This window comes from Hibiscus syriacus, unplaced genomic scaffold (genome assembly GCF_006381635.1).
Source record: "Hibiscus syriacus cultivar Baekdansim isolate YM2019G1 unplaced genomic scaffold, ASM638163v2 tig00113399_pilon, whole genome shotgun sequence".
NCBI classification, from domain to species: domain Eukaryota; kingdom Viridiplantae; phylum Streptophyta; class Magnoliopsida; order Malvales; family Malvaceae; genus Hibiscus; species Hibiscus syriacus.
The window spans coordinates 1-27176 of NW_024063459.1; the positions used below are offsets into that span (position 1 = coordinate 1).

Below are 27176 nucleotides of genomic sequence, written 5' to 3' on the forward strand. Positions count from 1 at the left end.
TTATTGCTCGGTTGCCGGCCTAGAAAGATAAGCCAACGGTTGTAGTCTCTAGCACGCATAGTGTCGGGGCTTCTGGAATTGGGTTGCTTTCGTTCTGCTACGATAACGTATGGGAATTGCTTAAATCCAACAGAAAATGACTCTTCATGGATCAACCATAACCCGGTGCTTTATGTATCTAATTATTATTGTTACTTGTCGATTCAAAGTGTTTTTTACTTGTACAAAAGTAAATAAGATGCCTAAAAGGTTAAATTATATGATCAGTCTATTATAATTTAGTGTATATAAATTAATGGGTTTAACTACATGATTGATCGCTTATATTTGTGTTTGTCTATTTTTTCTCATTGATTTCAAAAAAACAAATATATGACCACTTCATGTAATACCTCAAAATTTTAGCAAGTGACCGAAAAGATAAATTTTAAAAGTTTGGGGTTTATTTTGATAAATGATAATTTAAGGGATTTAAAAGGGCTTTTTGATGGGAGTTAAAATTAGTTTCAATTGATAAAAGAAAATAGTATCGATTATGGTTGATAGCAATTTTTAGAATTTTATTCGAATTCGAGTTATTGTATTAGTTAGAGTACTAATTTATATTTGAAATTTGTTGGTGTCGGTATAATCGACGTCCGTGCAGATCGTGATTGTTCTTAAACTCAAAACGAATTAAAAGAAAATGATAAAATCCGATAGTTAAACGATAGTAGCAAATAAAGCTATAGAGGCAACAAGTGAGTTCAACTTACTCAGTTTATATATATACTATATAAGCTATGAGTACAGCTTGCGATGAGCCAACCTCGAGGTTTCCTAATGGAAACAATTTTACGTTTTTTTTATAAAATGTTTTTATCTTATTTTGCAAATCAAACAGTTTTCTTGCATTTTGATTTATGATATGTTACATTATAGAACTGCCTAAATGTTATTTAAATCGGATTTAATTTTGACATTTAAATATTAAATTATGATTTTATATGATTATTAGTTTTAAAATAAAGAAATTAATTTTGAAATGTTAAAGAAACAATTTTTTAATGATTTTCAAGTAGCAAATGTTTTATAAGATATGGGAAAGGGGTATTACACTTTCATTTTTATTTAATTCAGATATGGTTACCACGAGTTAATTGTCGTTAACTATGTGACTAATATTTTGGTATAATTACACATTGGTCCATATTATATATTTATCTCAATTTAGCCATACTTTTAATAAATTAAAATAAATTTAATCCTCCAATTAAATGATGAATGTGTCGCTAGTTCCATCTGTCGTGCAATGTGCTTATCCCACAGTCTCCACTAACCAACCTCGATCCCTGTTATTTTGAGGTCATATTAGTATTCAGAGTTTGTCTCAATTTGATACCGCTCTTGCGGCTTGCACCAAAACAATGCTTTACCCTAAATGTCCAGTTAATTGTTGTAGCTCTTGGTTCGAGTGGCATTGCACCCCTAACCAAAAAAAACACGTGGTGATCACGTCTTAATTAAATAAAAACGAAAAATGTTCATATAATATATGTTTATGCCAAATTGGTAAGGTGAAGAAGTGGTTAGCTTGTACGATAGAGGTGTTGCTAGTGGTTGGAAACCGGACATGGTACATTCTCTGTGTTGGCAAAGATATTGGTGCTGCTGTTGACTATGAAGGGATTAAGTATGTCTTGCAAGAAATGAAGTCCGTCGGGGTTCGGCCGAATTTGTTGTTACAATACTTTGATAGAGGCAGTGGGGAGGGTAGGGAAACCCGCGTTTGCGAGAAGCATTTTGAGGATCTCGTCGCTTCTGGTTGACTCCGAACGAGAAGACTTTAACTGCAGTTGCCAAGATATATGGCAAGGCAGGGTGGGAAATAGATGCATTGAAATTGTGGGAGGAAATGAAGTCGAAAAACTGGTCTATGGATATATTTTGTACAATACTTTGTTAACTATGTTTGCAGACATTGGTTAGTTGAGGAAGCGGAGCAGCTTTTTGTGGATAGAAGTGATCAGAGGAGTTTAGGCCGGATAGGTGGAGTACATTGCATGCTAAATGTAGACGGAAGTGGAGGAAATGTCGATAAGGCAATGGAGTTGTTCGAAGAAATGTCGGAGGTGGGTGTTGAGCTTAATGTAATGGGATGCACTTGTTTGATTCAGTGCTTGGGGAAGGCCGGACGAATAGATGAGTTGGTGAGGGTATTTACGGTGTCGATTGAACAAGGAATTAAACCGGATGACAGACTCTGTGGGTGCCTGTTATCCGTTCTGTACTTTGCGATAACAGGGAGGATATGGGAGAGTTCTCGCTTGCTTGCAGCAAGCCAATCCTCGGTTAGTCGCATTTGTGAACTTGATCGAAGACGAGAAAAGCACTCTCGACACCGTCAAAGAAAAGCATGTCCTCGGTGACACCAAAGACGATGCAAGAAGACCGATATGCAATTGCTTGATCGATATATGTCGAAGTAAGAATCTCCACGGGAGAGCACACGATCTGCTTTATCTAGGAACTCTATACGGGTGTACCACGCTTACACAATAAAACAACGTATGAGTGGAGTCTGAATGTCCGAACGCTATCTGTCGGAGCAGCATTGACTGCACTGGAAGAGTGGATGGGGACTTTGGCCAAAATCGTTAAGCGAGCATAAACGTTGCTGGAGCTGTTCTCGGCTCAAACCGGTTCCGCCGGAACTCATAAATTCGCCCAAGGACTGTCCAATTCCTTTGCTTCTTCTCATTTGAAGCAACTCGGAGCACTATTCAAGCAAAGTGAAGACAAAGCTGGTTGCTTTGTGGCACCGAGGGAGGATTTAGTGTTGTGGTTGCAATCAAAGATTCCATCATCAGCTGTTTCATCTTTGATGGTTTATCCAGCTATGATTTTGTGTTATGTTATGGAGCTGAGTTGAAATTATAAAATTTTGAGTCAGAAACAAGATTAAATTAAAATTATTAATTTTAGGGAATACAAATATGGTTTTTCTATTTAATCAAAGACTAAAGCACTAATAATGAATTATTAACTTTTGGTTGGGACTAATAAAGGAATTTGCTCATTTAGCCAAGAGGGTTATGACATGAAATGAAAAAACGTACAAGTGGTTCCTGTACTTTTGAAAAAAAATTAATAGGGTATTTTGACTAACGTTTTTCGTCGTTAACTATTATAGTTCTGACATGTCAGTTCACGGTGCTGACATGATAATCCAAAATAATAGATTAATGTGTCGGATGATATGACAAATGGACTAAATTGGTAACTCAAACATGGTGTCATAACCATTTTTTTGTAAAACAATTATATATTATTTTAAAAAACGATTATGACTTTAATTTGGAAAAATTGGGGAATTTGGAATTAATTTGGAATAAATTGAATAGAGTCGCCATCGACCTTTAGGTTAGGTAGGTCGAATACCTAAAAACATCTTTTAAAACAATTTTAAAAAAAATCATTTTATAAGACAAAATTTGGTATGCGTTACCAAAGATTTGATTAAATGGATTCGGGAATCGGTTACGTGTAGGGAAGGATTAACACCCCACAACGCCCAAAAACTGGTACTGTGTCGCTTACACTTTGTCGTAATGGTAGAAATTACAAATCGAATATAAAATTAAAATATGATCTATTTATCGAGTATTGATTAATTTGCTTTGAATTAAATAATTAGAGAAAAATCTTTAACTCGAAAATAAATATCAAAATTAGCAATCCTCCGTCGGGAAAGCTAACTCGAATATTTCTTATCAGTTAAAGAATATTCCCTCCTCATTAATATTTAAAAAATGTGAATCAAATATAAAAATGAAAATCGATCTTCGTATAAAATACATCGTTATTTAGTAACATGCACCGTATTATTTAAATAAAATAATTAATTAACAAAATAAAATCACTTTTATTTCAAGTTCACACTTGTTCGAATGTCATATCGGATTACACCACTTCAATAAAGCGATGCTTTCCACGCCCATTCAACAAATCGTTGTTCTTGAAAATGTTTGAATAAATAAAAATATTGACAACTATATATTTTTTACAAGTTAAAATAAATCATATTGAATGAAATAGCATAAACATTTACAATACATTTTCACATATGAATATACAAGGACAGAAAATAAATTTATAGATATATATGTATATAATGATATATGATACAACGTGGGTATGTAATGAAACAAATAGAAAATAAAAAAAAATATTACGTACATTCTATAATATATACATGGATATTATAACATGGACTAAAATGTAAATATATAAACATGGTAAACCATACGCAAATAACATAAAATAACTAAGCTTTATAGACAAGTGACTAAACTGTGTAAATTGAAACTACAGTATAAGAATCATAAAACAAAAAACAGAATCAATCAATGGCAAAAATGAAACAATACAAAAATCAGTGGCCGATTTCAAAACAAACAAAACAACATGTCTGATGACCAGATTGAAACAAAATAAAACAGAATGTCAATATCAGAATAAACTAATAACATGAACCTCCTGGTGACTATACTGAAAACATGGTAAAAATAGGTATCTAAATCGTGATAACCATAAATCTAGTGACCAAAATACAAACTATATGAACATGGTGTACAAAATACAAAATACATAAACTGTAAAAGTGACCAAAATATAAATATGCAGCTAACTATGAGGGACTGAAACGAGATTCACCCTATTGTAAACCTGAACATTTTCTAAACAAAGTAATAAGGGAAAATAACACATTAGATCTAGACACTCGAACAAAAAATCAAAACAGTTCCAACAATTGGTACAAATAAACTGAAAATGAAATCAAAGCTAAAATACCTTAGGATTTTCGATTCTGCTTTTGATTAAAAAAAATTCTTGTTACATCCTTTTTTTTCCCCCTTTTACACTGATTTTGGGGTTTTATATAACCCAATACCTATGTAAAAAAAATCATGATGTTGCTATTTTGGTTGTTGAGGTTTGGTGACTGAAGCTGCTGAGAAGCATGGACATGGCGTGATTTTTTTTTTTTTTGAGATGACAGGGGATGGAGTTCCAGCAGGGAGGTTGGTGTGCAGGGCATGGGTTGTGCATGGGGGACATCAATGTATGGAAGCTATGTAGGGACCAAAAATTGGTTACAACAGCTGCCCCTCTTTGCTCATTGCTGTGAGAACAGGAATAGAGCAAAGACATAAAATACCAATTTTTGGATTGTCAACAAGTCTCAAGCTCTTCTTTGATCGGCTCTCATTTCTTCGATTAATCGTTGTTTATTGATGACACATTCTTTTTGGAGGTAATTTGTTGCTGAAGACGACACTGCTCATCCGCGATGATTAGATCGTGTCGTTTTCAATTACGATGTTGTTCCTTCGTGATGAGGAAGTCAGATTGTCTGAGGGTGACACTGCTCCTTCGTGATGAAGAGATCTGGTATGTTTGATGTTGAAGACGACACTGCTCATCCGCGATGAAGAGAATCTTGGCCATCTTTAGGAAAGATGATAACATGGTTCCACTCTGCTGGGGACGGCTGGTTATCTGAGGTTGACACGGCTCATACGTGATGAAGAGTTCTGGTCATGGGATGATATTACTCATACATGATGAAGAGTTCTTGGCCATCTAAAGGTGATAACACGGTTCCTACGCGATGAGGACGGCTGGTTATCTAAGGGTGACACGGTTCCTACGTGATGAGGAAATCTGGTCGAAGGATGACACGACTCATGCGTGATGAAGAGTTCTTGGCCATCTTTAGGAAGGGTGATAACTTGGTTCCTACGCGATGAGGATGGCTGGTTATCTAATATTGACGTTGCTCCTACGTGATGAGGAGATCTGGTCAGCTGATGTTGACTGATTCATTGCTTTGCTAATGAAATAGATCTTGAAAACCCTGTTAAAAAATGGTCATATGACATGATTTCGTGCTGTCAATATGCTCTAAGAATGATCTAAATGAATGTTTAAAGGGTTATGCTCAGTTCGATCCTGGCATTGGGAATCTCTCATACTCTTTGACCGGAATATGCGATATTTATGTGTTTGTCCATGCCTGGTTACTTCCTTGACCTCTCATTAAATATTCTTTGACTTGGGTCCTTCTGATCTACCCCGAGAGAGTTTATCTTGCCTCTTCGATTCTTTGGTCATTGATTGATTTTTTCAGAGAAAATTCATTCAGAATGGCCTTTCCTTGTTGCATGCCTTTAAATTGGGACTTCTTTGCTTGGGAAAAGTATGATTATGTTGAAACTGATTTCTTTAATTTAAACCCTCTTTTTTTCTCAATGATTTGTTTAATGATTGATGGGAGCGTGTCTTTGTATGTGCTCTCTGGCGAACACCTGTTTCAAAATCCCCATACTCTGACACTTTTCAGAGTAAGGCATAATAACCGATGTTATTGATTAGTAATTTGGTGAATATATGCGAGGACATTGAATCAAATTCAAAAATTTCACTGAAGATAAGTAATGAGAAAGTACAATCTTTTGGGACAAGAAAACAAGTATATACAAAGGAAGAACAATGGACAAATATAGTGAATATCAAATGATGAATCCTTTTACTTCTTCACTCCAAATCTTTCTTGAAAGTTGACATGTGTTTCGAAGATTCAGATCGTACAAAAGATGTGTGAGCATGAAAGTCTTTCCCTGAACTGTCAAGCTTCCGAGGGAATCCGCCATTTCAACTCGAATCCTCCTTTGGTTTCAAGATGCCCATTTTGGGTTTTCATCTTGAACCCTCCTTTATTTATTTTTTCTTCTTTTTCATTTTTCATTTTTTTCATTCATTTTTTTTTTAAGTGTAATATCGTTTGACCGAATCTGAATTCACGGGATTAGGCAAATCTTCTCCATCCATTTCTGTTAACACCAAAGCTCCTCCTGAGAATGCCTTTTTTACAACATAGGGACCTTCCCAGTTCGGCATCCACTTCCCTCGAAAGTCTTTTTGCATAGGTAGGATCTTTTTTAGTACCAAATCGCCTTCACGAAATTCTCGAGGTCTGACTTTCTTGTCATATGCTCGTATCATCCTTTTCTGGTACATTTGGCCATGGCAGATAGCTCTCAGCCTTTTCTCCTCAATCAAATTTAATTGATCAAACCTACTTTGTACCCAATCAGCCTCGTCCAGTTTCAACTCCATCAATACTCTCAAAGAAGGTATTTCCACCTCAACAGGTAAAACTGCTTCCATCCCATATACCAAAGAGAATGGTGTTGCCCCAGTAGATGTACGAACGGACGTGCGATAAGCAAGCAACGCAAAAGGTAATTTTTCATGCCAGTCCCTATATGTTTCAGTTGCTTTTGTGATGATCTTCTTGATGTTTTTATTCGCTGCCTCTACTGCCCCATTCATTTTTGGGCGATAAGGAGCCGAATTGTGATGTTTGATCTTTAACTTTGTGCAAACTTCCTTCATTAAATCGTTGTTCAAATTCAATGCATTATCTGTGATGATCCTTTCAGGTGTTCCATATCTACAAATGATTTCTCTTTTTAGAAATCTGCATACTGCTCCTTTTGTGACATTAGCATAAGAGGCAGCTTCAACCCATTTGGTGAAGTAGTCTATAGCCACTAAGATAAAACGATGTCCATTTGAGGCCTTCGGTGAAATTGCCCCAATGACATCGATGCCCCACATTGAAAATGGCCAAGGTGCGTTCATTACATGGAGTGGTGAAGGAGGAACATGTATTTGGTTATCATGAATCTGGCATTTATGACATCTTCGAGCAAATCTGATACAATCCCCTTCCATAGTGGACCAATAGTACCCAAACCTCATGATTTTCCTAACCATTGTAAATCCATTAGCATGTGTTCCACAAACTCCTTCATGGACTTCCTCAAGTATTTTCTTGGCCTCAATTCTATCTACACATCTCAAAAGCACCTGATCCTTGCCTTTTTTATACAATATATCTCCATCAAGGACATACCCCATTGCTAATCTTCTTAAGGTCCGTTTATCATTCTCAGTTGCCTCCGCTGGGTAAGCCCGATACTTCACATACTGGAGAATATCATAATACCATGGGAGACTATCATCCTCTTCTTCCTCTATGTTGCAACAATGAGCTGGCATTTCTCTTATACTCATCCGAATAGGCATCATTCGAGATTGATCATCGGCCTTAAACATAGCTGCCAACGTAGCCAAGGCATCTGCCATTTGATTTTCTTCACGAGGAAGATAAGTAAAAGAAATTTCTTCAAACTCTTTGATCAACTCCATCACCAAGTTCTTGTATTCTATCAACTTGGAGTCTCGAGTCATCCATTCCCCGCGAAGCTGATAATAACCAGAGCAGAATCGCCGAATACTTCCAGGCTTTTAACTTTGCGCTCAATTGCAGCTTGAATACCCAAGATACATGCTTCATATTCTGCCATATTGTTAGTGCATTCAAAGGCGAGCCTACTAGTAAAAGGATAATGATCTCCCTCAGGTGAAACTAGTATTGCCCCAATTCCATGTCCCACAGCATTAGAAGCGCCATCGAAGTTCATTTTCCATGCTTCATTTTTCGGAGTATCTTCTTCAGTAACAAATATACTCATCAAGTCCTCATTCGGAAAATCAAATTTTACTGGCTCATAGTCTTCTAATGCTCTGCTTGCCAGGAAATCTGCAATAGCACTTCCTTTAACTGATTTCTGGTTCATGTAGACTATATCAAATTCGGACAACAACATTTGCCATCTCGTCATCCTTCCAGTTAGAGCCATTGATTCCATCAAGTACTTTAACGGATCCAGTCTTGATATCAACCAGGTAGTATGATACAACAAATACTGTCTCAGCCTCTTAGTAGTCCATACTAAAGCACAACACAGCTTTTCGATAGAGGAGTATCGAGTCTCACAGTCAGTGAATTTCTTACTGAGATAATAAATAGCTCGTTCTCTTCTTCCAGTTTCGTCATGTTGGGCCAACACACATCCCATTGACTTCTCAAAGACAGTCAAATATAAAATCAATGGTTTGTTTGGGATTGGTGGCATCAAGACAGGAGCATTAATTAAGTAACCCTTAATTCTATCGAAGCATTCTTGGAAACTATCATCCCATTCTCCTGGGTTTCGCTTTCTCAGTAATCGGAATATTGGATCACATTTCTCGGTCAACTGAGAGATGAATCTGGCAATATAATTTAACCTTCCCAGAAAACCTCGTACTTCCTTTTGCGTTCTAGGGGGAGGTAATTCCAAAATTGCTTTGACTTTACCAGGATCTATTTCTATCCCATTCTCACTGACTACAAATCCCAATAACTTCCCTGAAGTAACTCCAAATGTGCACTTGGCCGGGTTAAGCTTGAGCTGGTATTTCCTTAATCTTAAAAATAGCTTCCTTAAGACTTTTACATGTTCTTCTCCGGTTTGTGATTTGGCAATCATATCATCCACGTACACTTCTATCTCCTTATGCATCATATCGTGGAACAACGTAACCATGGCTCTTTGATATGTTGCCCCGGCGTTCTTAAGTCCAAAGGGCATCACCTTGTAACAAAACGTACCCCACATTGTCACAAAAGTTGTCTTTTCCTTGTCTTTTGGGTCCATCTTGATTTGATTGTAACCTGAGAAACCATCCATGAAAGAGAAAAGAGCATGACCAGCCGTATTGTCAACCAAAGTATCGATATGTGGGAGTGGAAAATTATCTTTGGGGCTCGCTCGATTGAGATCCCGGTAGTCAACACACATCCGAACTTTGCCATCTTTCTTTGGAACTGGCACTATGTTTGCTACCCATTCAGGGTACTTGGCCACTTGTAAAAATCCAGCATCGAATTGTTTCTTCACTTCTTCCTTGATTTTTAATAGCATATCTGGTCTCATCCTTCGAAGTTTTTGCTGAACAGGCTTGTATTCCGGCTTTATTGGTAGCTTGTGCATCACAATGTCAGTCTCCAACCCCGGCATATCTTGATAAGACCAAGCAAACACATCCCTATATTCCCGAAGAAGGCTTATAAGACCATCTCTTATTTTTGGTGAGAGTGAAGTACCAATTTTAACTTCCTTTATATCCTCTTCTGTTCCCAAATTTATTGTTTCAGTTGTCTCTTTGTGGGGCAATATTTGTCTATCTTCTTGCTCCATCATTCTAACAAACTCAGAGTTTAACTCACATTCCTCTTCCTCTTTATAACCCTCAGATTCTTTGAGACACATGTCATTTTCAAAATCAATTTGTGGTTCAAAAGTACCGTTACTCGAACAGTTGATATCTGAAGACCTGCGAATCAAAAAGGAGTATATTTGGCTGTGGACAAGATTTTATCTAATATTTACCAAGAGAATAATTATCAATAAAGAATAAAGAATACTCAAGAAATGAATAAAATACTTGCTAAGATTAGAATGAAAGAAGAACACTGTTTCATTAAAGCAATGACAAATAACAATTTGTCTTTTACAAAAGCCCTATTATATTTGGGTCAAAAGGAGACAGATTTGTTATTATGCATTACTTTGAAGAGTGCTTATAGAACACAGGGAGTTCTTCAACAGTGTAATTGTTCAAAACATAGCCAGGAGGACACGGACGGATTGATGCCAATGAGCATTCTCCAGTAGAATCATCTGTGATAACGTTGATGCTCAGGCTTCCCAATAAATCTTCAACAAATTTTATATCTTCACTATCCCATGACTGTTTCAGCGTGTCAATCACAATCCTCCAGACACAAAAGATTTGGAGAGAGGCGGAATGACCATGGGTCCCCAAACAAGGTCTTCTCTCTTTACTCTTGCCTTCCTCCTTTCTTTAAGCTTTTGTGCATTTTTGACTTTATCATGGTACGTTGGTTTGTATCCGAGACCAAAATAATTTCTTTTAGGAACTGGAGCCGGCCCTTCAGTGATGCCTTGCAGTTTCTTTCCCAAGCCTTTCCCTACCTTTGCTCCTCTAGCTAATGTCTCCTTTAATTGCATCTTTGTATTTTTTGAAAGATGAGGACTGGGAATTCTTTTGCCTTCAGAGATAAAAGTAGCATTAACAAATTCCAAGGACTGGAAAGAGGACTCTAGTGCATTTTCATCTACCCTACATATGGTGCATCTGTAGTGATAGAGGCAATGATGTCTTCTTCCGCCTTGATGGTCACCAGAGTCCCATCAACAATGAATCGGAGCTTTTGGTGAAGGGAGGAAGGAACTGCCCCAGCCATGTGAATCCAGGGTCTCCCCAGCAAGCAACTATAACTCGGATGGATATCCATGACAACAAAATCTACTTCAAATGTTGTAGGGCCAATTCTGATAGGGATAATCATCTTCCCCATTATTTTGCGTTCTGTCCCATCAAATGCCCTTACAGCATTGCCACAAACCCTCATTTGTGATACATCCACAGGAAGTCTATTTAGAGTGGCGAATGGCATAACATTCAAGGCCGATCCGTTGTCAATTAACACCCCTGAGACGATGACTCCTTTGCAATGAGCCGTAATGTGTAAAGCCTTGCCCCTGCCTTTTCCTTCTTCAGGTATTTCGTCATCATAAAAATAAATAAAATTATCTGCATTAATATGATTTACCATCCTGTCCACACGTTCCACTGGTATATCCTTCCCTACAAAAGTTTCATTCAGCACTTTGATCAGAGTATTTCGATGTACTTCCGAATGCAACAGTAGAGATAACATTGAATCCGCGCTGGGGTCTTATGAAGCTGTTCCACAATATTATACTCGCTGTGTTTCAGAAACTTTAAAAATTCCTGAGCCTCCTCAATCTTAACAGGCTCATTCAATTTATCATCAGGATCTTTAATAACCACATCTCTTGCTTTATCAGCCTTTCCAGGAGCATAGCATCTTCCACTCCTGGTGAAAAATCCAACTTCAGCAACCTCTTCCTCCTTACTCTCAGGAGTATTAATTTGGCATGTATAGTCCCAGGGAACACTCTTGTTACTCTTGTAGGTAAAAGGCGCAGGGTTTGATCACCACCCTAGATGTTATACTTCCACTGCTGGCCTCGTAATTTGGTTTCGATATGACCAGGACAGGCTTTTTTAAAATCTTTTCAGCTTCCCTTGAATTTTCTTCAGAAGCGCAGATATATCTTTCATTCTCACTCATTCTTTCTTCATAGAACTGCAACTCCTGCTTGTTCATTAATTCTTGGACTATTTGCATGAATTCTTGACAGTCTTGAATTTGATGACCATTTTCACCATGGTATTCACAAAAGATTTCTGTCTTTTCCGTTGAGCATTCATTTCTAGGGCTCAACAACCCTCTCTCCTTTATTTGAGCATATACCCACTTCAGTGGTGTTCTTACTTCTTCAATTCTCCTTTTAATTCTCTGATTTTTCTCAATAGCGTTCACTCCCTGATTCTGATGATTTGGAAGCGGGTTTGCAGCAACACAGGGTGCTTCAGAATCATTAAAGGACACCACCTTTCTCTTGATCAGATCTTCAACCACTCTTTTGAAAGCGAGACACTTTTCAATGTTATGTCCTTTGAGATTTGCATGATATTCACATGTCTCATTTTCGTTGAACTATTTTGGATAAGGTGGTTTAATTGGATCAATGAATTTTGGTGACACTACGTGAGCTTGGACTAATCCATGGAAGAGCTCACTGTAAGTCATTGGTATGGGAGTGAACGTCATCCTTTCATTGTTATGCTCGCGCTTAGTCTCTCCTTGGGATGAAGAAGAATTTCCCATCTTCGACTTACTCACAGAGAAATTTACATTATTCACCTCTCCTTCTTTCCTTTTCACATAGGGTTTCTTTGCAGGAGTTTGGCTACCGACAATCTGCCCCTTCTTTAATGCTCTCTCGATCATCTCTCCGCACATCACGATATCAGAGAAGCTCTTAGTTGCCACCCCTAACATATGATCAATATAAGGAGATTTTAACGTATCTATAAACATGGTTATAAACTCCCTCTCAATAAGTGGTGGGTGTACTTGAGCAGCAATATCCCTCCAGCGCTGAGCGTACTGTCGGAAGGTCTCATTATGCTTCATCTCCATATTTTGGAGAGTAACACGATCAGGCATCATATCGGTAACGTGTTGATATTGTTCTTTAAACGCATTGGCCAAATCCTTCCAAGACCCTATTTTAGCTCGGGTTAATTGGTTATACCATCTGACAGCTGACCCCGTCAAGCTGGCCTGGAAACAGTGAATTAATAGCCCATCATCCTTCACAAATCCTGTCATTCTTCGACAAAACATGGTCAAGTGAGCAACAGGACAAGTTTTCCCATCATACTTTTCAAATTCTGGCATTTTGAACTTTGGTGGTAATACTAGGTCTGGCACAAGACTCAATTCCTCTGCATTCATTCCGTCTTGAGAACCCTGCTTTCCCATTTCTTTAAAAAACCCTTTGCACCAGTCCTTTAAATGCTCTGGTACTTCCGTTTTAGGTTTCTCCATTTCTTCAGGATCTACATCAATATACTCATAAGGACTGTTTTGAGGGTTAGTCGTGGCCATTTGAACCTTTACAGCTGAAGACCCTGCAGGATGTTCAACTAGCTTTTCAGGTGAGATAACTAGTCTCGGGGTAGACTCCTGCCTAGAAACTTCAACAAGGGCAGCGCTTGGTTCTTTAACTGTTTCAGTACGTATCCCAGATATCTTGGTCATCATCTCATTCATCATATTAGCCTGGCTTTGCAGGATTTGATCTATAATTGACTTTTGTGACTGATCCATCTTTGCCTGCCATTCTTGTTGTATTCTTAGTAAATCTTCTTGCATTTCTTTCTTTAATTGATCAAGCTTGGCCTCCATGGCTCTACTTCGCGTGTGATAAGGATTGGAGTTCTTACTTGCCAGAATCGTCTGTCACATAACCCTTCGGAAATTAATTTTATTGTTCTTTTAAACTCGAATGTATATTATTGGTAATGTGCTATAAATGATACATTTTATTGGTGATGCATTATAAATGATGAATTTACTTATGCATAATGAATGATGCAAGTATGAAATGCAAATAAAAGGCGTTGACCCAAGCAGTAACCATTCGGAAATACTTTCATTGGATAAAAAGTTCCACTCATTACAAAGGAGTTCTATTACATATAAGGCCTAGCCCTCAGACTCAGCTCTACAATTTCATTCATAATGGCGATGATCTCCCTTGTATATTCAGAAACCGGATTTGTGCGCAGTTGGATGATCTCCGCTCTATTGGCTAATTCGTTCATGTACCGAGCCACTTCACCCATTTGAGCAATAGCTTCCCCCATCATGCGCTCGCGTTCTTCTACCAAGGATCGATAATGCTCATATGTATTTTCCCATCCCTTATTGATGCGTTTGATTTCTTTTTCTAGATTGGTAATATGAATTCGACATTTCTGGAGTTCACCTTTCAATTCTCTGATTTCCTTCTGGAAGGATTTGTTTTCTTCGAGAGAAACTCTTAGGTCCACTGAAGCGGGAGGAACTTGCACTTGCAGAAGGGATTGCTCAAGGTTTGATACATGACTTTGAGCTCATCATTCATAGCTTGAGATTGGTTCATCTCCTGTTCGAATCTCATCTGTAATTCTCCCATTTCCCCCGTGAGCTCATCTACTTGCTGACTTTTTGTAGAGAATCTCTGCATCCACGATCCAATCTCTGCCTGTTTTCTATCGAGGATTCGATTCCATCCCTGTCTCTCAGACCACATCTCTTCTTTCTTTCGCTTTCTATCTTCTTCGAGCTCTAAAATTCTTCGATCTTTGTCCTCAAAGTCCTCAATTATACTGTTCATCTCAGTTTTTAACCCCTGGACTTGATTCTTTTCTTCTTCTAATTCTTTCAGGCTGACTTCTTTTTCTTCATGGAGTTTTTGAACTCTACGAGCCTCAACTTTATACTGCTTGATCAATTCCTTTTTATCGGCCTCTAGCTCGCATACTTTGCTTTTCCAGCTTCTATCTTCTTGATCTGACACTTGTTCTCAATTTCCAGACTTTTGATTCGCCGTCTTGCAGCTGCTAATTCTCTGGATCCAAGTCTCTTTCTCACTTGCTGCACCATTTGATAATCCTTTTTTAAGTCTTCTAAATCGGCTTCCACCTCCTCTTTCCGTTCTCTCATCATTATAAACTGTCTGGCATGAAATTCAGCCTCAATAGTCAACATGAAGTTTTCTCTCTCCATCTCTTCTATTTTCTTGGAATCTTTAGCCTTTTCCATTTCAAACTCAATTCTTTGGATTTCCAAATTCGAAGGGATATTTCTGATTTGTTCTTCTATTGACCTTGATCCCTCTCCAGATGTTAAAGGTATCTTATCATTTACCCTCCTGATTCTCCAGGCTTCATAATCAGGCGTCAAGATAACATCCGCTCCAATTACTTTAGTCCTAAAAGTCATCCTCCAGGAATCAGCCACATCTTTGATCTTCTTTCTATAATTGCCTTCTTTATAATCAAATTCAGCACCAGTCAACCCATGAGTCACAGGAACAAACTGTCGGGCACCGTACTGTCTCAATATCAACAAAGGAGCGTATCCCACTCCTCCCCATAGTCCCAGTAATATAATCCAGTCCAAATCTCCACACTTGAACAAGATTTGTGTATGCATCAGCCACGGTGTTCGCCATGCTATGTTTTGACTCTGTAGATTCCGGAAGAAATCAATCCATTGATCTTTCTGAGATACTTCAGGCCACTCCTTCGTAAGGTACTCAGCAACAGGAGAATAATCTTTCAAAAAACGATTATAGTTGACTTTTCTTCCTTCCAGAAATGGCTTCTGATCCACACAGTAAGCAATTGAGCACAGCCCATAAAACGACCTCCCCCCTAACCTTCTACATATATTCAAAGATCGAAAAGTTTCAGCAAGAATCGCATGGACTGGATTCACCTCTCTTCCTAACTTCTCAACCAAATCGACTACTGCTAGCTCGATCAGCCCCAAACATTTTGGAAAGATTACCAAACCATATATACCCAAAGCAAATACATCTCTACGCACGTTTTCATCTACGTGTGCTTCAGCTATCTTTTGTAAGTGAGACCACGGCACTCCCTCACTTTCTCCCTTGCGTTGCAAGCGATCATTTACCCATTTGTCGCTTGTGCCCGAGATCTTTGCAAGCTTTGACTTAAAAGAAGGCCCTTTTATCGATCGGGAGTAAACTTTGTCTACTTTAACGCTTGGCAAATTCAACAGAAATTGGTATTCCTCGAGGGTTGGAGTCATGTCCTCTCGGTTGAATGTGAAACAACTATAGGCCGGATTCCAAAACTGTATTATGCTTCGTATGAGAACCGGATCTACCTTCACGTATATCAGATGAAATATATCCCCATAAGTCTGTTGAAAAGCTTGCCTCTCAATAAGATTCCAACTTTCCCAAATTGTTTTCAATCCCTGAAGCTCATTCTGTTTTAAAGAAGCTGGTATATAATCAGACAGATCTGACACGTAGTTCCCTGATAGACTATCTCCCTGCTCTTTCTGCTTGGCTTCGGACCAGTTCCTTACATCTGATGGATTCACTTCTTTGTTTAGGAAACTCCTTTCCATCGTGAAAGTCTTTCCACTTTATCGATACTCACAGATCAATCGCCTTTTCTAATGATATGTCTATGCAGTATGAAAAAATAAACAAAACAAACAAAACAGTTAGTCAAACAATTGTATAAATTTAACATAAAAAGATATATAAAACAGGAAATAAATCTATTCTATTTATGTATTATCTACCCGAATAATATTCCTCAAAAGGGTCCTACCCGAACATGCTCTCTACCCTCCTAAATTAATTAAATTCTAACTGCACCTAAATTCTAGTTCACATGCTTTAACAGAATAAATCTATTCTACACACTCAAAAATAAATAAATAAAATAAAATAAAAAGGTTAGAGGGTTTCTCCATTGTGTACGCTTATTTTGGGTACCTATTGACGGACAGAGGTTCAGTATGACTCTACCTAGTGTGACCGTTCTATGGTTCACTATATGCATGGTTTCAGCTCTAACAGGAAAAAAAGGACTCGAATTGTCCTTGATGTCGGTGCCCCCTTGGGCTACCAAACCCTCAATCCTCACCCATTACAGGTTTCAAACGGACCGAGTTCAATTCGAGGGGATTCACTGCCTTATACCCATACGAGGAATAAATTCCTACGAAGGTATAAGGTATGTATCCCATGGGTTGTTTGCTAAAACTCATACGAAGAATAAATTCTTACGAGAGTAAAGCAAACACCCTAACTAATTTGGATCGAAGCTCATGTCTAGAGCTCGTGTTATGCTAATGAAAGTGATGTGTGTGAGGAGAAACAAACAAACCTTTGACTCAAAAAAACAGGGAAAATAAAAAAAATAACACCCAACGAGAACTAAGAAATATCTGAAAAAAACAATTAAAATGTTAGTATATAAAAATAAAGAGATAAAATAATAAATAAAAATTCAATACATAGATCATAGTTTTACTAAAGATTCGAACTTATAATTTCCACCATAACGACCATATATAAGCGACCGACAGCCTGACTCTCTAGTTTCATCCCCAGTGGAGTCGCCAAGCTGTCATAACCATTTTTTTGTAAAACAATTATATATTATTTTAAAAAACGATTATGACTTTAATTTGGAAAAATTGGGGAATTTGGAATTAATTTGGAATAAATTGAATAGAGTCGCCATCGACCTTTAGGTTAGGTAGGTCGAATACCTAAAAACATCTTTTAAAACAATTTTAAAAAAAATCATTTTATAAGACAAAATTTGGTATGCGTTACCAAAGATTTGATTAAATGGATTCGGGAATCGGTTACGTGTAGGGAAGGATTAACACCCCACAACGCCCAAAAACTGGTACTGTGTCGCTTACACTTTGTCGTAATGGTAGAAATTACAAATCGAATATAAAATTAAAATATGATCTATTTATCGAGTATTGATTAATTTGCTTTGAATTAAATAATTAGAGAAAAATCTTTAACTCGAAAATAAATATCAAAATTAGCAATCCTCCGTCGGGAAAGCTAACTCGAATATTTCTTATCAGTTAAAGAATATTCCCTCCTCATTAATATTTAAAAAATGTGAATCAAATATAAAAATGAAAATCGATCTTCGTATAAAATACATCGTTATTTAGTAACATGCACCGTATTATTTAAATAAAAATAATTAATTAACAAAATAAAATCACTTTTATTTCAAGTTCACACTTGTTCGAATGTCATATCGGATTACACCACTTCAATAAAGCGATGCTTTCCACGCCCATTCAACAAATCGTTGTTCTTGAAAATGTTTGAATAAATAAAAATATTGACAACTATATATTTTTACAAGTTAAAATAAATCATATTGAATGAAATAGCATAAACATTTACAATACATTTTCACATATGAATATACAAGGACAGAAAATAAATTTATAGATATATATGTATATAATGATATATGATACAACGTGGGTATGTAATGAAACAAATAGAAAAAAAAAAATATTACGTACATTCTATAATATATACATGGATATTATAACATGGACTAAAATGTAAATATATAAACATGGTAAACCATACGCAAATAACATAAAATAACTAAGCTTTATAGACAAGTGACTAAACTGTGTAAATTGAAACTACAGTATAAGAATCATAAAACAAAAAAACAGAATCAATCAATGGCAAAAATGAAACAATACAAAAATCAGTGGCCGATTTCAAAACAAACAAAACAACATGTCTGATGACCAGATTGAAACAAAATAAAACAGAATGTCAATATCAGAATAAACTAATAACATGAACCTCCTGGTGACTATACTGAAAAACATGGTAAAAATAGGTATCTAAATCGTGATTAACCATAAATCTAGTGACCAAAATACAAACTATATGAACATGGTGTACAAAATACAAAATACATAAACTGTAAAAGTGACCAAAATATAAATATGCAGCTAACTATGAGGGACTGAAACGAGATTCACCCTATTGTAAACCTGAACATTTTCTAAACAAAGTAATAAGGGAAAATAACACATTAGATCTAGACACTCGAACAAAAAATCAAAACAGTTCCAACAATTGGTACAAATAAACTGAAAATGAAATCAAAGCTAAAATACCTTAGGATTTTCGATTCTGCTTTTGATTAAAAAAAATTCTTGTTACATCCTTTTTTTCCCCCTTTTACACTGATTTTGGGGTTTTATATAACCCAATACCTATGTAAAAAAATCATGATGTTGCTATTTTGGTTGTTGAGGTTTGGTGACTGAAGCTGCTGAGAAGCATGGACATGGCGTGATTTTTTTTTTTTTTGAGATGACAGGGGATGGAGTTCCAGCAGGGAGGTTGGTGTGCAGGGCATGGGTTGTGCATGGGGGACATCAATGTATGGAAGCTATGTAGGGACCAAAAATTGGTTACAACACATGGCAGATAGACTATCACGTTAGTATTGTAAACTGACACGCTAATACTGTAACGTTTAACAATGAAAAACGTTGGTCGAAAGATCACATTGAATTTATTTTCTGAGTTGGAATTTCATATTAATATAAAGAATAATACGAGAAACATATTGATGTTTTTAAAAAAATATATGGATCTCATATGCCTTTTTGTCGATGAAAATGTAAAACAGCGTCCTATCGGAGTAAATAGTCGTGTGAAGGTTGTTCTTAATCAGGATGAGGCTTTCGCTGTCTACCATTCATACAGGATAAAAAAAAGAAACAGATATCAAACTAGACCAAACTTGTCCTTTGTTTCATCTCTCTTTGTCGTTTGCAGGCAAAAACAACCGGATAACAATGGCACTGAGAATGTGGGGTTCTTCCACTGCCAATGCACTCAAGATTTCTTGTGCCTCCAAACCTCACCTCCCCCTCTCCAGATGCTTTTCCACTGGTAAACCCCCATTCTCCTCTAGTTTCATGTTCTTTTTGTTACCCTTTAGGGTCATGATAATGTGCTGAAATTTGCAGTTTTGGATGGGCTGAAATATGCTGAATCACATGAATGGGTAAAGCATGAAGGTTCGGTGGCTACGATTGACATCACTGACCATGCTCAGGTTTTCCTTGATGAATAACTCTCTCCTGCTGATTAACTATTTTGGTTAAATTCTGCCTCCAGTCCTTGTACCCCTTGGTTTTGCAAAACCTAATTGTTAATATTCGACTTTCAAAATCTGATATTTAATATTCAAAGCTTATTAAATTTTCAAATTCTAGATTACAAATGTTACCGACAGAGTTCTAATTATTTTCACAGAGGAACAGAGGGACTAAATTTCAAAAGTTTGAAGAGTAAATGGATTAAGCGCAAAATTAGACCATTTTCCTTTTACTGTGATATTCATACAAAAGTAGACCATTTCATGAATGCACCATTTGCAGGACCATCTAGGAGAAGTAGTGTTTGTAGAGCTGCCAGAACCTGGTGGTTCAGTTAGCAAAGGAAAAGGCTTCGGAGCTGTTGAAAGTGTTAAAGTAACCAGTGATGTCAATTCACCGATTTCCGGCGAAATCGTCGAGGTTAACTCTAAGCTCAGTGAAGCTCCTGGCCTGGTAAAGGACATTATTTTCTTCTTGTTTTGCCATTGTTTAGCAACCAACGGATAACTAATTTTTTTTTAAAAAATCTTGGCTGTTGAAGATCAATTCAAGCCCTTATGAAGAAGGATGGATGATAAAGGTGAAACCCAGCAGTCCATCAGAATTGGAATCCTTGATGGGTTCTACGGAATACACCAAATTCTGCGAAGAAGAAGATGCTTCCCACTGAAACTTTTTTATCATAATTTCGATTCTGATCTATGTTATTTGATCATTATTACAGTTCAACTTCTGCAAATTTCGTTTTAACTCGTTCTATTGTCTCATTCACGAACTCGGTATCACTGAAATTGTCACCGTTTTCGACTTTCTTTACCCAGAAAAGGGAATTTACAGACATTGTGATAGAAGTTGTAAAACTGAAAACATGGCAACACATTAGTAACTTATGTGACAAGAAAAGAAAGATTCTTTACCAACTGTTTAGTAACTTCTTTGACAAGAAAAAGAAGTCCTTACTCTTACATTTATAGATTCATGGTTTCGATTTTTCGAACTTGGATGTGATGGGTGGATTCGTGGTGACAGATTGGCCGTGCTCCACTTTGGACAAGAGTAACTGATTCTCCCTCCGTCACCAAGTTCTCGTCTACAGCATCGGAAATCCGTACGAGAAAATTGTTCAAGCATATCAAGTACGGCAATTTGGTCTCTCTGTGAGGGCACGAAACTCTTAAAATTGTACCGAAACAATGGACTTTGGCACCTACAACTCTCGGTATATTGCTTAGTCCGTCCCGAGGGAGTGCCAGCTAATGGCAAGCATGCGTCGTTTTTCCTGTAAGCTAGGGGCTACTAGAATGTAGAACAAAAGAAACTAGATTGGGTACTCACCACTAACAGCTTGAGTGCTCGAGAAAAAGTCTCCTCTGCATCATCCGAAAACTCCATATATATCGGTATCACACCTTGATAATGTGCCAGTCTCTGCTTAATTCTTTCCCTGCCAAGAATAATAATTACGGTTACACCACTTCATCATTCGCAATATAGAGTTAATACGAGACATAAGTCAAGATTTAAAAGTTACCTGCAATAAAGGGACCTCCTCGATTGGAAGTTCGGCGCCAAGGTCTCCTCGAGCAACCATTGCCTGTAATAAAAGTCCATGACAGCAGTAAAGTTTCAATTCAGATACAAAAATCTCACTCTACATGTCCTTCTAAAGCATTTCGAGATTATAAACACACTATTATCGAAACAAACCCCGTCTGTAGCGAAAATTATTGAGTGAAGTTTTGGTATAGAATCGGCACTTTGGATTTTCACAATCACATGAATGTCTGCGTTGCAACCTGCAAAAGAGTTCAGTAACAAAACAGTCACAAGTGTGGAAACCGTATATTAATATTATACACAACCTTCATGATTAAACTAGAATTATTTTACCTTTAAGATAATCTTTCAACTCATGGACTACTTTAGCATCCTTCACGAAAGAAACGGCATAAAAGTCGACTTGGTTGTCCACCCCGAATTTGATATCTTCCCAATCTTTGTCTGTAATGATGCATACGATCAAAAACTCAAAAAAGGACCGTGTTTAAGGAAGAAAATCGTCAAAACAGCTGTCTTAATAACCTGTCATTGACGGCAGGGTGGCACTTTTCCCGCGCACATTCAAATGGCGCCTTAAAAAATCTAATATGATAAAATGGGTGGTATTCTAAGTTGAACGTTAACATGTAGACTATGATATAGTCGGTGATCATTTTATAACTATTAATAATCAAGGGACTTAACAAAGAAACACTATATAGTCGGGTGCATTTTGTAACTTTTAATAGTCAATGGACTTAATAAAGCAATACCCTATAATCGGGAGACTATTTGTGTACTTTACCCATATTTTAAATAAAAATAAATAGAATGTAACTAAAATGCAGGTTATATTAAGAGAAAAAAGATGATCATATGTTCTTACACATATATTTACACACTTGAAAGGTTTCTTTGTCACGATGCTTAATTTCGTGTATAAGCACGAACCAAACGACCTCGGTGGCAAAAGAATAGTTGTTGTTCCTTAAGGTTTCTTGTTCGAGTACCATATATGTCAGGGGTGTGAGTCTTCAATATCAAATAGTTGAGAGATATCTTTAAACATATAACGTCTTGTACTCACCCCAGATTAATCAAAAATAATTTCGTGTATAATGGATATTATAAGATAATCAATGAAATAAGATTATGTTATATCTACCAATGAAAATTGACTATTATTCTTCGAGGTCTTGGTTCGAGCGCTAGTGGCTTTAGTAAGAATGATTTAGCGTTCATTTTAAATGATTAAAAATATTTAAAATATATATTACTTTCTAATCAACTTAATTTAAAAAAAAAATTGCTCTTGAAATCTATTTTAATTTGGTCCACATAAAATATTTAATGGTGAGAATGAGAAGCGATTGGCTAAGATCCACGCTCCTCACCTGAACATCAACACCAAGCAATGCATGTCATGGGGTGCATGAGATTCGGAATTCATTATATGCGCATAATGTAGATATTATTTATATAAATATATATTAAAGTTTGATATATTATATCCACATGTTTCCACCAATTCAAAGTGGCCTTCAATTTTCTTATCCAAACCCAGCAATTATGAGGTGTTGATCCCCTGTAACTTATCAGCCACATGAGGATATTATGTTCATTTAATATTAGTACGAGTACTCTTTTTCTTCATCTAGGCTTAAATGTATTTTTAACGAGGCTCGTATTATTATTCTCTTTGAATGACTATCTTTGAATATAATTGTACCGCTTCAAAAAAATCAAATTGATTAGATTTTTCTTAATTTTAAATTAGTTTAAATTTTGATTCTGGATTTAAATTCTAAAATTTTAAATAATTAATAAATTAAAAATTAAAACCATATATTTAATTAAGTTTTACTCAAGTTTAACACCTAATAAAATTGGGAAGTTGAGCTGACTGGCCTTTGAACTATTGCACTTTTAGCCTCCTGAGCCCACCATATTTGTCTCCTTCAAAAACTTAACCCCAAGCTTTCAATTTTCTTCTTTATAAATGAAAGCAGAACCATCTCCAGTTGATCAAACATCATCTCCATTTCTCTAAGCTGCAAAAACATGGCCTTAACGCTACGTTCATCTACTTCCTTCTTCAATACAAAAGAAACCAAAACCTTCAAATCTCCCGACGACTTCTCGCCTCTCGGGCACCACCCTGTGCTTTTCTCAAATAAAGCCATCGCGCCGTCTCCGAGCCAAGAATTCGAACTCCATGCAACGAGTTTCGCACGAAAAAATCTCGATCTCGGACGAGAGGTTACATGGTTTGACGATTCCTCACGCAGAAAACAACTCTAAGGTGCCGGTTTACGTGATGTTACCGCTCGACACGGTGGATTACGGCGGTCGCTTGAAAAAGCCGAAAGCGATGAACGCGAGTTTAATGGCGCTGAAGAGCGCCGGAGTCAAAGGCGTCATGGTGGACGCTTGGTGGGGTTTGGTCGAGAAAGATGGGCCTTTGAAGTACAATTGGGAAGGGTATGCCGAGCTTGTCCGAATGGTCGAAAACAATGGCCTAAAGCTCCAAGTTGTCATGTCGTTTCATCAGTGTAGTGGCAACGTCGGAGACTCTTGCAGGTATTTTCATCTGTTATCTCTTTAAACCCGTCAAAGATCGTTGAGTTATGGCTTTCAGAACATGAACCGATGTTTTCTTTGTTGTATTTGAATGTTCCAGAATTCCGCTGCCGCCATTGGTGCTCGAAGAAATCAGCAAGAACCCGGACCTTGTGTACACTGATCGGTCGGGACGGAGGAACCCTGAGTACATCTCGTTGGGATGTGATTCGATACCGGTTCTCAGGTGGCGAACGCCAATTCAGGCATATACCGATTACATGAGGAGCTTCCGTGATAGGTTCGGAGATTACTTGGGACGAGTTATTGTGGTAAGTCATTATATCGGACGTACGATTTTATGTTAAATACGAATTTTGTGACTAAATGTAAATTTGTTACAGGAAATACAAGTAGGGATGGGTCCCTGTGGGGAACTGAGATACCCGTCTTATCCGGAAAGCAATGGAACATGGAGATTTCCTGGAATTGGAGAGTTCAGTGCTATGACAAGGTAAATCTAATAACTTATGGTGAAATGAATTCCATATTTTGAATGATCAGGACTTAGATCGATGTTGTTAAATGTTGAAACACAGTATATGAGAGCCTCACTTGAAGCAGCAGCACTAACCATGGAGAAGAAAGAATGGGGAAAAAGTGGACCACGTGGAACACCGAGTACGGACAGTTCTTCCTCGAGTGGTACTCGGGAAGCTACTCGATCATGGAGATAACTACTTTCTGCCGCGTAAGGAACATTCCATGGAACTGGAACTAAACTATCGGGGAAGATTGCCGGCATTCACTGGCATTACAATACAAGGTCTCATGCCGCTGATCTAACGGCTGGGTACTATAATACTCGGCATCGAGATGGTTATCTCCCGATAGCTCGGATGTTGAGCAAACACGGAGTCGTTTTCAATTTCACCTGCATGGAAATGAGAGACTGTGATCAACCTCACCATGCAAACTGTTCGCCCGAAGGGTTGGTCCGGCAAGTAAAGATGGTGACGAAGACAGCCCGAGTCAAACTTGCTGGAGAAAACGCGTTGGAGAGGTATGATGGTGGTGCATATGCGCAAATTTTGGCCACAAGTAGATCGGATTCGGGCAATGGATTGAGTGCCTTCACGTATTTGAGAATGAACAAAAGGTTGTTCGAAGGGGACAATTGGAGGCACTTGGTCGAGTTTGTGAAAAACATGTCTGAAGGAGGTAGGAAAGTTTCAGACAGCGACACCCGAGGTACGAATCTTTACATCGGATTTATCAGAGAGAAGAATGTTGAGAAAATGGAGGCTGCTCTTGCATAGAAAATTGTACAGTCCACGAACAACAATTATATACATGTAGGTTTTCAATGTATTATATGTAAGTTAGAAACCAGAAATAAAAAGAGCAAGATTGCAGTCCGTATGTATATACACACATGCAAATTTAGCAGCAGATGAGCTACCAGTAACATCCGACCTGAACTATATAACCTTTTAGGCAATCAGTATCGTTACTTTACAAGCATTCACGATGCTACAAATCTCGCCATTTCGGTTTCCATCTCTTCCGTCAATGAATCGAACAAAAGTTTGTAAAAAATGTATGTAAAGGTAGTCAAAGAACAAACAAAAGATAGCTTTAGTCACTAATACAAGGTTGTCCTGTTGGCTCTGCTAAAGGATCAGACTTAATATAAACCAAACCTAATTTGATCTTCGCCTGCCAGTTCTTGATGATGATGTAGCAGCTTTTTTGGCCCCATTGCTTCCTTCTTGTGATTCTTGTATTGCTTGGTTCAAGCTCTCCACAACTTGACTCATTGTCGGTCTTTCCTTGGCATTTTTCTTAAGGCAGCTCTGAGCTAGCTTTCCAACATTTTGAGCAGCACTGAAAGAATAATTGTTTTGAAGCTGAGGATCGATAATCATGCTGAATCGTTTACTATCTGGAGGGAAATGTTTCACCCACTCTAGAAGCTTCTGCTCCGATGTCGGACGGTTCCGTTCCACCGTTCGCCGCCCTGTGATGATCTCGTAAAGTACAACCCCGAAAGTCCATACATCACTTTGGATTGTGAGGTGGCCTGTATCAATATATTCCGGGGCTGCATATCCATATGTTCCAACCACCTTTAACAAAATCAAAGCAAACAACTGTCAACAAACTTAATCAAAAGAAACACATCAAATATTGTCCTTGAATGACAGATATCAACTTACCGTTGTGGATACATGAGTACGATCTCCGGTCGGTCCTTCCCTCGCAAGCCCGAAATCCGAAAGCTTCGGCCTAAAACCTTCATCCAAGAGCACATTCGAGGATTTGAAATCTCGATATATCACCTATACAAATAACCCATTATAAGGATCCAATCAATGAAGTTTTCAGCGCCATTTTCAAGCATCCTTTCCAGCAATTTTTTTGAAGATTGTACCTTAACTTCCAAACCTCATGCAAATAAGCCAGTCCTTGAGCTGCACCGAGCATAATCTCCAACCTTGTTTTCCAAGGCAAAGTGGATGTTTTATTAAAAGATGATCTTCTAAGCTACGATTAGGCATGAATTCGTAGACCAGCAGTCTTTGGATCCCTCGTTCTCCATCCGCACTACAATATCCTAAAAGTTTCACTAGGTTAGGATGATCAACGACACCGAGAAATTGAACCTCCGCAAGCCATTCCTTGTGACCCTATGAATTTAGCAAGAAGATCATGTATCAAACTACTTTGAAAACCCTCAAGCCAAAACTAAGGCATCAGAAATTTTGACAACAATTAATAGGCAGAGACCAGGGGGGAAAAAGGGCAGTAAGTTACCTGTAAACCCTGTGTGTTGAGCCTCTTGACAGCCACAACCAAAAGGATCGCCGACCAGCGAGTGGCTAATCGTTCCTTTATAAACACTACCAAAACCACCCTCGCGATCTTCAACTTCCTATTGAAACATCCGTTGCGTCCT

At 37.6% G+C, this 27176-nt stretch overlaps 1 protein-coding gene and 3 pseudogenes across 1 annotated transcript; 3 read left to right on the forward strand and 1 right to left on the reverse strand.

The window, feature by feature from the left end:
* The first annotated feature begins 1556 nt into the window (after window positions 1-1556).
* Window positions 1557-2911, forward strand: LOC120186427 (annotated as a pseudogene).
* A 16853-nt stretch (window positions 2912-19764) lies between these two features.
* On the forward strand, window positions 19765-21022 carry LOC120186426 (glycine cleavage system H protein, mitochondrial-like). Its single transcript, XM_039190360.1, has 4 exons — window positions 19765-19910; window positions 19988-20076; window positions 20402-20572; window positions 20661-21022. Exons 1-4 carry the CDS (start codon window positions 19814-19816, stop codon window positions 20787-20789), a joined length of 486 nt encoding a protein of 161 aa, XP_039046291.1. The 5' UTR covers window positions 19765-19813; the 3' UTR covers window positions 20790-21022.
* A 2682-nt stretch (window positions 21023-23704) lies between these two features.
* On the forward strand, window positions 23705-25569 carry LOC120186425 (annotated as a pseudogene).
* Window positions 25570-25749: 180 nt separating this feature from the next.
* LOC120186428 lies at window positions 25750-27160 on the reverse strand (annotated as a pseudogene).
* Between the last annotated feature and the right edge of the window lie 16 nt (window positions 27161-27176).